At 45.5% G+C, this 11,888-nt stretch overlaps 1 protein-coding gene across 1 annotated transcript; it reads left to right on the top strand.

The window, feature by feature from the left end:
• Positions 1–303: 303 nt before the first annotated feature.
• LOC116353727 (histidine-rich glycoprotein-like) lies at positions 304–4,534 on the top strand. The gene is made up of 3 exons (XM_031791465.1): positions 304–308; positions 3,386–4,032; positions 4,086–4,534. Exons 1-3 carry the CDS (start codon positions 304–306, stop codon positions 4,532–4,534), a joined length of 1,101 nt encoding a protein of 366 aa, XP_031647325.1.
• The last annotated feature ends 7,354 nt before the right edge of the window (positions 4,535–11,888 follow it).

Here is an 11,888-nt window from a genome sequence, read left to right as displayed (position 1 = left end):
CGTAGCTCGCTCGGTCTAGGCGCAGCGACCATTAGAAAAGTAGGCCCAAAATGAAGCCTCCACCACAACATAATTTGCTTTTGGGTGACAGCGGCGGAACCGTTAGGTTTAGAAGGACAATTCAACCACAGGAATGTTCCTAAGGTCCTCCCGATCCGTGCAAGCCTAACGTTGACCGTGTGGCATTAACCCTTAATAGTTAAAAGAGGGTGTTTACTTCAAAGAGTTTGCATTGACTTCTCTCCCCATAGGAATACATTGCCTGCACACCTAAATTCAACCTGAAGCCTATATGGGTTATGAATGCCGTATGAACCTGTCTTCGGTAACAGTCCATCAAGCCACTATGAGGTCTACCTGTGTCGATTCTAAGCTTCCTTTAGCAACCGGAAGTGGTTAAAATCACCCTAAAAGTGTATACCCATACCCTGCCTGCAGTTTGATAGACATAGTGCATTCAACCCTGTGTAAATCAGTCAGTTCTTAACATAAGGACTTAAAACTCAGGATTCTGTAAAAGCCTACCCCAATGAGGATATGTGTTGATCTATAGCTTCCTGTGCCAACCGGAAGTGCCATAATTGGTGTCTCTTGGGCTGTTTCGAGGGGTTAAAAAAGTCAGATCTTTCCAAAACTTCATATATGTGATTAGGCAACCCCTATGAACTGTAAATCAGTAATTCTTCCCATAAAATTTTAAAGGAAAAATAAATCACCCTAAAACACAACTTGGATGGAGGGACGTATTGGGGTGCGTAGAGACAGACAGTGACTGCAATAGTTAGCTTTGTTCGAGCTAAAAAAGAACCGTCAGACCTAGAGTTCTGAAACTTTAGAATCCTGTTCTAGACCTCCGGTCAATAGTGCGTGGTGAGTTACGTGGCTCTAGAAGGTTCTCGGACCGAGAAACAGCCTCGTACATTTGCAATGACTTCAATTCATTTTGACCGTTACGAAAATGACGACATTTAGAAAAGTCTCAGAAACGCAAGACTAGGTGCATTGCGACCGTCTCGTTCCATAGAGACGGACCCCAACGTTTCTGTCCGATAGCTCATACAAGGACCCCGTAGCAAGTCATGGAAAAAAGTGGATTTTCAGCACCAATTAGGGTTTTGCTCGGACACCAAATGACCGATCGAGCTGAAACTTGGGATTCGGGGTCGCCTCAGCTAGGCCTACACATAACATAAGAAATGGACCCGCAGCTAGAACGTAACTACGTGTTTTATGTTTTTTTTATGGTTTGAACCGAAGGCGTTGTGAATTTTGGGCCAGCTCTGAAGTATGTGATAGTTGGCTACTAAACGAATTGGAAAAAGTGGGTTTGGTGTCAGTTTGTATCAGTTTGGTGTCAGAATGATATCTAATTGACTGACGGACGGTGACTTGCTGGTGACTCTTGTCCATTTGCAATATGTTTAAACAGTGAGGTACCATCACCAAAGTGACATTCTGAAATCAACCCTAACGAGCGACTGAGATTAACCAGAATCACTGCCCAGCCATCCCGAGTTCATCGGGCCAGTCAATTTCACATTCCTGCAGGATTTTTATAGCATGACAAATTCGTGATGGTACCTGCCCATTGAACCATATTGCAAATGCCCAGTGACTTTGCAAAAGTAAGAAAACATAAACAAATGGACATAATGAAATCACCATATTTTTATTTTTGGATTACCAGTTGCACAACAATGCACGTACACTTGCAATATGATTCAACAGTGAAAAAACATCACAAAATGGACATGATGAAGTCAACACAACGAGCAATGGAAATGAGCAACTATCACTGCCAGGCCATCCCGAGTTCATCTGGCCAGTCAATTTTGCATTCTGCAGGATTTTTGAGCATGTCAATTTCTTATGGTAAATGCCCATTGAACCATATTGCAAATGCCCGTACACTTGCAATATGATTCAACAGTGAAAAAACATCACAAAATGGACATGATGAAGTCAACACAATGAGTGATGGAAAGGAGCAACTATCACTGCCAGGCCATCCCGAGTTCATCTGGCCAGTCAATTTTGCATTTCTGCAGGATTTTTGAGCATGTCAAATTCTTATGGTAAATGCCCATTGAACCATATTGCAAATGCCCGTACACTTGCAATATGATTCAACAGTGAAAAAACATCACAAAATGGACATGATGAAGTCAACACAATGAGCGATGGAAAGGAGCAACTATCACTGCCAGGCCATCCCGAGTTCATCTGGCCAGTCAATTTTGCATTTCTGCAGGATTTTTTAGCATGTCAAATTTCTTATGGTATTTGGCCCCAAAAAAAGTGACTTTTGACTTTCACTTTTGACTTCCTATGAAATCATATTGCAAATGGACAAATCATATTCCTTATGCACAAGTAAATTTTTTGGGGGGATAATACAATTTTACAAATGTATATTCATATAGTTCTTTCACATGATGAATTGACACAAAAATGGAAAGAATTTTGAAAAACGGTCCAGAAAGCACTATTTTAAGGGTGTGTGAAGTTTTTTACAACATTTTGACATTTTTGACTTTTGACTTTTGACTTCCTATGAAATCACATTGTAAATGGACAAAACATATTTCTTATGCGCATGTAAAAAAAAAATTACACGTGTAATTGACAAAAAAATCGAAAGATTTTCGAAAAACGGTCCAGAAAGCACTTTTTTAAGGGGTGATAATTTTTGACAAAAAAATCATTTTTTCAAAATTTTGCTTTTGGATGTTGACTTGAGGTCCATTTCCAATATGAAAAACCACGGTGGAGCGCACTCACCCCCTGTTGGATTTTTGAAGTGTTACAACTGGCAATAGCCATATGACATTTGCCATCAACTTTGCACGAATAAACGTCCAATTGGGTGGTATTGACCAATGTGTATATGGTTTGTCCGATGCCAATGACTTGCCATTCATTTTTGTCCATTTCAGGGGGGTCTTCCCTTACATAGTGGGATAAAACACAGGTCAAACTCTTCAACAGCTGTTAGAGAGCTTTGATGTTGAACTGAGACCTAAAGTATCAGGCCCAGAACAGAGTATCTAAAGTGTCAGGCCCAGAACAGAGTATCTAAAGTGTCAGGCCCAGAACAGAGTATCTAAAGTATCAGGCCCAGAACAGAGTATCTAAAGTATCAGGCCCAGAACAGAGTATCTAAAGTATCAGGCCCAGAACAGAGTATCTAAAGCATCAGGCCCAGAACAGAGTATCTAAAGTATCAGGCCCAGAACAGAGTATCTAAAGTATTAGACCCAGAACAGAGTATCGAAAGTATCAGACCCAGAGAAGAAATCCAAACCTTTCATTTCATAAACAACCGCCTACAGAAAGATACAGTTGCTTTTAAAGAGGGGCTTTGATGAGCTGGCCATTACAACAGCAGCCATTACAACAGCAGCCATTACAACAGCAGCCATTACGACAGCAGCCATTACAACAGCAGCCATTACAACAGCAGCCATTACGACAGCAGCCATTACAACAGCAGCCATTACAACAGCAGCCATTACAACAGCAGCCATTACGACAGCAGCCATTACAACAGCAGCCATTACAACAGCAGCCATTACAACAGCAGCCATTACAACAGCAGCCATTACAACAGCAGCCATTACGACAGCAGCCATTACGACAGCAGCCATTACGACAGCAGCCATTACGACAGCAGCCATTACAACAGCAGCCATTACAACAGCAGCCATTACAACAGCAGCCATTACGACAGCAGCCATTACGACAGCAGCCATTACGACAGCAGCCATTACAACAGCAGCCATTACAACAGCGGCCATTACAACAGCGGCCATTACGACAGCGGCCATTACGACAGCGGCCATTACGACAGCGGCCATTACGACAGCGGCCATTACGACAGCAGCCATTACGACAGCAGCCATTACGACAGCAGCCATTACGACAGCAGCCATTACAACAGCAGCCATTACAACAGCAGCCATTACGACAGCAGCCATTACGACAGCAGCCATTACGACAGCAGCCATTACGACAGCGGCCATTACGACAGCGGCCATTACAACAGCGGCCATTACAACAGCGGCCATTACGACAGCGGCCATTAGACAGTGGCCATTACGACAGTGGCCATTACGACAGTGGCCATTACGACAGCAGCCATTACGACAGCAGCCATTACAACAGCGGCCATTACGACAGTGGCCATTACGACAGTGGCCATTACGACAGCAGCCATTACGACAGCAGCCATTACGACAGCGGCCATTACGACAGTGGCCATTACAACAGCGGCCATTACAACAGCAGCCATTACAACAGCAGCCATTACGACAGCAGCCATTACGACAGCGGCCATTACAACAGCGGCCATTACGACAGCAGCCATTACGACAGCAGCCATTACAACAGCAGCCATTACAACAGCAGCCATTACGACAGCAGCCATTACGACAGCAGCCATTACGACAGCAGCCATTACGACAGCGGCCATTACGACAGCGGCCATTACAACAGCGGCCATTACAACAGCGGCCATTACGACAGCGGCCATTAGACAGTGGCCATTACGACAGTGGCCATTACGACAGTGGCCATTACGACAGCAGCCATTACGACAGCAGCCATTACAACAGCGGCCATTACGACAGTGGCCATTACGACAGTGGCCATTACGACAGCAGCCATTACGACAGCAGCCATTACGACAGCGGCCATTACGACAGTGGCCATTACAACAGCGGCCATTACAACAGCAGCCATTACAACAGCAGCCATTACGACAGCAGCCATTACGACAGCGGCCATTACAACAGCGGCCATTACGACAGTGGCCATTACGACAGTGGCCATTACGACAGCAGCCATTACAACAGCAGCCATTACAACAGTGGCCATTACGACAGCAGCCATTACGACAGCAGCCATTACAACAGCAGCCATTACGACAGTGGCCATTACAACAGTGGCCATTACAACAGCAGCCATTACGACAGTGGCCATTACGACAGTGGCCATTACGACAGCAGCCATTTTGTGGCAACCATTTCCAATTAGGAATATAACACTGGATCACCACTACATCCATCCAGCGTCTTGTCCTGTGTTGTCCTGTCCTGTGTTGTCCTGTCTTGTGTTGTCCTGTCTTGTCCTGTCTTGTCTTGGCTTGTCCTGTCCTGTCTTGTCCTGTGTTGTGCTGTGATGTCCTGTCTTGTGTTGTGTTGTCCTGTCTTGTCCTGTGATGTCCTGTCTTGTGTTATGTTGTCCTGTGATTTCCTGTCTTGTGTTGTCCAGTGTTGTGTTGTGTTGTCCTGTGTTGTCCTGTGATGTCCTGTGATGTCCTGTCTTGTGTTGGAGAATAGGCACCAGAGCTATGTAATCCTGGCTTTAGTTAGAGTGTCTTGTACTGTGTTGTCTTGTCCTATCGTGTCCTTGTTCTTGTCTTGTCATGTCCTGTCTTATCCTGTTTTGTCCTGTCTTGGAGAACTGGCACCAGCTCTATTTAATATTAGCTTTAGTCAGGGATTGTCATGTACTGTGTTGTCTTGTCCTTGTTCTTGTCTTGTCATGTCCTGTCTTATCCAGTCTGGTCCTGTCTTGGAGAACTGGCACCAGATCTATTTAATCCTGGCTTTAGTACGTCCCAATTGGACAGTTAACTCAGATGCCCATTGGTGTTTATTGTCTTTAAAGGATTTCTTTGGTCTTTGTGTCGGCATGTTGTGAGTGGTTCAGTGTCAGGGCTTTCCTTCAGGGGGACTCCATATGGCTGAGAGTTGCTCTTCAGAGACCATGTAGCCTGCACCCCTTTCACAGCTAATCTCATTTTAGCATTTCCAAACAAAGATTGGCTTTGTAGACACTCAAACAATCACATACAAGCCTCACAACGACCCTTTTTCAAACAGCTTCACCGTCAAAATCTTGTTAGACTCTACGGCTCTTTCGTTTCTTTCTCAAGCGTCAGGTAACCTAGCAGTTAAGACCATTTGGCCAGTAACCAAAAGGTTGCTGGTTTGAATCCCCGAGCTGGCAAATTGGAAAAATCTGCTGTTCTACCCTTGAGCAAGTCAGATAACCCCCAACAACAACTAATCCCGGCATCCGATTATGTTGTTTTCAACTCTCTAGAGACAGCAGGAGCGGTAGAGATACTCTGAATGATCGGCTATGAAAAGCCAACCGACATTTACTCCTGAGGTGCTGACTTGCTGCACCCTCGACAATTACTGTGATTATTATAATTTGACCATGCTGGTCATTTATGAACATTTGAACATCTTGGCCATGTAATGTTATAATCTCCACCCGGCACAGACAGAAGAGGACTGGCCACCCCACATAGCCTGGTTCCTCTCTAGGTTTCTTCCTAGGTTTTGGCCTTTCTAGGGAGTTTTTCCTAGCCACCGTGCTTCTACACCTGCATTGCTTGCTGTTTGGGGTTTTAGGCTGGGTTTCTGTACAGCACTTTGAGATATCAGCTGATGTAAGAAGGGCTTTATAAATACATTTGATTTGATGACGGCAGGCCTCCGTACCTCTCTGATTCAGAGGGGTTGAATGCAGAAGTCACATTACAGTTGAAGACATTCAGTTGTGGCTGACTAGGTATCACCTCTCTTTTCACAAGTTCTTCTTGGGTCTTCCCTGGCGGCAGTGGTCTGTGTCAGAGCAAATACTAGCGCATCCAGAACCTATACTCACAATACTCACATCCAGAACCTATAGTCACCAGGACTTAGGCTGATGATCCTGTTTGTCTGAGGGTAGCAGTTATTGGCTGTCTCCACGTTAGTGGGAACGTAAGCTCTTTCTCCCCACCAAGAGGTCAACACCTCCTTTTTCAGAGGCCAGTGTGAGATATTGACGACAACTGACTGGTGATGACATCATTGACTGTGTGTTCAGCGGGAGTCCCGCCCTGTTCATTGTGTACAGACTTTATTTTCTGTGTTAATCTACAACAGAGCTGCAAAATCATTTATTCTTCATGTTTCGAGACTCAAGAGAAGAGGAAATAAAAGATAACAAGAATGATGATGGACACTAACGGTGTTCCCTATGGGCCCGTGTTCCCTATGGGCCCGTGTTCCCTATGGGCCCGTGTTCCCTATGGGCCCTGGTCAGAGGCAGTCTGGAATATGGTGCCATTTGGGATGCAGGGTTCTGATAAGGTGAAACACCTATAAATGTCAGAACGCCATGCATAATACTATTTATTACTTAGCGTTGCCATGGGATCGACTTCATCTCTAAAGGTCAGAGTACATGACTAATTTCAACTATTTTCTGCTGACGTGGTCTTTGATCCTAAAGCACTGCAGTTATCACACACATTCATAGGAGTTATCACACATTCACATACGTGCTCTGGCAGGTAAGGGTGTTCTCGAGAGGCTAGATGTTCTTTACCATTCGGCCATCAGATGTGCCACCAATGCTCCTTATAGGACACATCAATGCACTCTATACTCCTCTGTAAACTGGTCATCTCTGTATACCCGGCGCAACACCCACTGGTTGATGCTTATTGATAAAACCCTCTTAGGCCTCACTCCCCCCTATCTGAGATATCTACTGCAGCCCTCATCCTCCACATACAACACCCGTTCTGCCAGTCACATTCTGTTAAAGGTCCCCAAAGCACACACATCCCTGGGTCGCTCCTCTTTTCAGTTCACTGCAGCTAGCGACTGGAACGAGCTGCAACACTCAAACTGGACAGTTTTATCTCAATCTCTTCATTCAAAGACTCAATCATGGACACTCTTACTGACAGTTGTGGCTGCTTCGTGTGATATAATGTTGTCTCTACCTTCTTGCCTTTTGTGCTGTTGTCTGTGCCCAATAATGTTTGTACCATGTTTTGTGTTGCTATCATGTTGTGCTGCTACCATGTTGTGTTGCTACCATGCTGTGTTGTGGCCTTAGGTCTGTCTTTATGTCGTGTTGTGGTGTCTCTCTTATCGTGATGTGTGTTTTGTCCTATATTTGTATTTCTTTAAATTTTTTATTATCTCCCGTCCCCGCAGGAGGCCTTTTGCCTTTTGGTAGGCCGTCATTGTGAATAAGAATTTGTTTTTAACTGACTTGTTAAATAAAGGTTAAATAAATAACAAATATAAAAAATAAACAATCTTTAAGGTTTCACAGCCGAGCAGTGAATTTCAAGATTCAACCACAAAGACCAGGGAGTTTTTCCAAATATTTTTGTGAATATTTATGTAAATTAGTTATTTATTTATTTATTTCAATAAAATAAATAAAAACATAAACAACATGTGGAATAGGTCAAGGGGTAGGAATACATTCTGAAGGCACTGTAGAGCTAGGGGAGCACAGAGAGAGAGCTAGAGGAGCACAGAGAGAGCTAGGAGCACAGAGAGAGAGCTAGGGGAGCACAGAGAGAGCTAGGAGCACAGAGAGAGCTAGGGGAGCACAGAGAGAGAGCTAGGGGAGCACAGAGAGAGAGCTAGAGGAGCACAGAGAGAGCTAGGAGCACAGAGAGAGAGCTAGGGGAGCACAGAGAGAGAGCTAGAGGAGCACAGAGAGAGCTAGGAGCACAGAGAGAGAGCTAGGGGAGCACAGAGAGAGCTAGGAGCACAGAGAGAGCTAGGGGAGCACAGAGAGAGAGCTAGGGGAGCACAGAGAGAGAGCTAGGGGAGCACAGAGAGAGAGCTAGGGGAGAACAGAGAGAGAGCTAGGGGAGCACAGAGAGAGAGCTAGAGGAGCACAGAGAGAGCTAGGAGCACAGAGAGAGAGCTAGGGGAGCACAGAGAGAGCTAGGGGAGCACAGAGAGAGAGCTAGGGAAGCACAGAGAGAGAGCTAGGGAAGCACAGAGAGAGAGCTAGGGGAGCACAGAGAGAGCTAGGGGCACCAGGTTAGTGGTTAGAGGAGGCAGGTAGCCTAGTGGTTAGAGGCAGGTAGCCTAGTGGTTAGAGGCGGCAGGTAGCCTAGTCGTTAGAGGAGGCAGGTAGCCTAGTGGTTAGAGGCGGCAAGGTAGCCTAGTGGTTAGAGGAAACAGGTAGCCTAGTGGTGGCAGGTAGCCTAGTGGTTAGAGGAGGCAGGTAGCCTAGTGGTTAGAGGAGGCAGGTAGCCTAGTGGTTAGAGGAGACAGGTAGCCTAGTGGTTAGAGCAGGCAGGTAGCCTAGTGGTTAGAGGAGGCAGGTAGCCTAGTGGTTAGAGGAGGCAGGTAGCCTAGTGGTTAGAGGAGGCAGGTAGCCTAGTGGTTAGAGGAGGCAGGTAGCCTAGTGGTTACAGCATTGGGCTTGTAAGCGAAAGGTTGCTAGATTGAATCCCCGAGCTGACAAGGTACAACTCTGTCGTTCTGCCCCTGAACAAGGCAGTTAACCCACTGTTCCTACGCCATCATTGAAAATAAGAATTTGTTCTTAACTGACTTGTCTGGTTAAATAAAGGTTATATTTCAAAAAATGTAAAAACAGTACCACATCTTAGAAATCACCTGATCACCTTCTCAGAGAAAACTACTGTTTACTGTGTCTGTCTCTGGAGAGACCTGATCACCTTCTCAGAGAAAACTACTGTTTACTGTGTCTGTCTCTGGAGAGACCTGGAAAGACCTGATCACCTTCTCAGAGAAAACTACTGTTTACTGTGTCTGTCTCTGGAAAGACCTGATCACCTTCTCAGAGAAAACTACTGTTTACTGTGTCTGTCTCTGGAAAGACCTGGAAAGACCTGATCACCTTCTCAGAGAAAACTACTGTTTACTGTGTCTGTCTCTGAAAAGACCTGATCACCTTCTCAGAGAAAACTACTGTTTACTGTGTCTGTCTCTGGAAAGACCTGATCACATCCTCAGAGAAAACTACTGTTTACTGTGTCTGTCTCTGGAAAGACCTGATCACATCCTCAGAGAAAACTACTGTTTACTGTGTCTGTCTCTGGAAAGACCTGATCACATCCTCAGAGAAAACTACTGTGTCTGTCTCTGGAAAGACCTGATCACATCCTCAGAGAAAACTACTGTTTACTGTGTCTGTCTCTGGAAAGACCTGATCACATCCTCAGACACAGTAAACAGTAGTTTTCCTTGTCTCTGGAAAGTACTGGAAAGGCCTGATCACATCCTCAGACACAGGAAACAGTAGTTTTCCTTGTCTCTGGAAAGCTCTGGAAAGGCCTGATCACATCCACAGACACAGTAAACAGTAGATTTCCTTTTCCCTGGAAAGCACTGGAAAGGCCTGGCTTTAGTACAGTTCAGTTGGCTGGTTACAGAAAGCTACCATCAAATTGGTTGGCTAAGACAGGCTTCTCCAGAGAGACCAGCAGCCTGTCAGCTAGTGTTGAAGGGGAGTTTGACTTTCATCGCTCCTGTCTATTCTCTTTGGCATACACCAGACTTTCAATATACAGTATAAGTATATCTCTAGTTATATACCAGACCTTTAATATACAGTATATCTCTAGTCACATACCAGACATTTAATATACAGTATATCTCTAGTTATATACCAGACATTTAATATACAGTATATCTCTAGTTATATACCAGACATTTAATATACAGTATATCTCTAGTTATATACCAGACATTTAATATACAGTATATCTCTAGTTATATACCAGACATTTAATATACAGTATATCTCTAGTTATATACCAGACCTGTAATATACAGTATATCTCTAGTCACATACCAGACATTTAAATACAGGCTGAAACACAACATCTATAGGTATGAATACTCTCTGTATCTGTAATGTTGATTCAGTATGACTGCTGTAAATGTTCATGTTTTGGTCATTTAGCAGACACTCCTATCAGAGAGATGTACGGGTCTATCAGAGTCCACAACGTATATTGGTTTTCATATGTTTGAATCCTCTGCGTGACTCAAGTCATTTCTTCAACTGTCAACACTTTCAAATGAATAGAAGCGTAAGCGGAGCGGCATTGGTTGGGAATGTTGGTGAGGTGCGTGTCCGGGGCTGTGAGTCCCCCGCGGATTGACGGTCTCGGAGCCGCCTAGCTATGTCACAATGGGACACCAGACTATCGTGACTCTGTGGACTCTGAATTACGCTTTATAGTCAGTCCCGTTCAACTAAAGTAGGTCCTCTCAAAAAGGTACATGTAAAACAAACGGGAGAGAAAGGTCATGTGATCTTCTCCGGGTTTCTTTTGTCCTTAACATCAGGTTTAACCACAGCAAGGTAGGTGATTTGAACAACAGAGCCTTGTGATTAACATAAATCGAGGAGCTGTCACTCAGGGTCTGTGACCGGCATCGCTGATGATGGGAGGACAGAGGAAAGTAGTTAGATAAGCCTATTGTCTTTGTCTGTTAAATGCTGTGACCTTGAGTCATTGAGCCCCTGTCAACCGGAGCATCCTCACTGATCGTATGCACCTTTTAGCTTCCACCTTTCGGACTGAGTGGGGAGATGGAAGAGGGAAGAAGGGAGAGGGGAGAGGGGAGAGGGGAGAGAGGAGATGGAAGAGGGAAAATGGGAGATGGGAGAGGGGACAGGGGAGAGAGGGGAGAGGGGACAGGGAGAGGGGAGAGGGAAGAAGGGAGAGGGGAGAGGGTGACCAGGGGAGAGAGGAGATGGAAGAGGGAAAATGGGAGATGGGAAGATGGGGACAGGGGAGAGGGGAGAGAGGATGAGGGGGACAGGGGATAGGGGAGGAGGGGAGAGGGGAGAGGGGAAGAGGGGAGAGGGGCGATTGGAGAGGGAAAATGGGAGATGGGAGAGGGGACAGGGGAGAGGGGCCGAGGGGGAAGCAAGGGAGAGGGGGAGAGGGAAGAGGGGACAGGGGAGAGGGAGAGAGGAGATGGAAGAGGCAAATGGGAGATGGGAGAGGGGGACAGGGGGAGGGGAGGGGGGAAGGAAGGGAGAGGGAAGGAGGGAGAGGGAGACTGTTCTTACCATGTTTCTGC

Source organism: Oncorhynchus kisutch, linkage group LG15 (assembly GCF_002021735.2).
Source record: "Oncorhynchus kisutch isolate 150728-3 linkage group LG15, Okis_V2, whole genome shotgun sequence".
Classification (NCBI taxonomy): domain Eukaryota; kingdom Metazoa; phylum Chordata; class Actinopteri; order Salmoniformes; family Salmonidae; genus Oncorhynchus; species Oncorhynchus kisutch.
This window is presented reverse-complemented; position numbering and strand designations above follow the sequence as displayed.

Bases quoted from the DNA above. Each gene is read 5' to 3' on its own strand.
- LOC116353727 (XM_031791465.1), top strand. The intron at 4,033-4,085 runs GCCATTACAACA...AGCGGCCATTAG, and splicing joins CAGCGGCCATTACGACAGCG to ACAGTGGCCATTACGACAGT.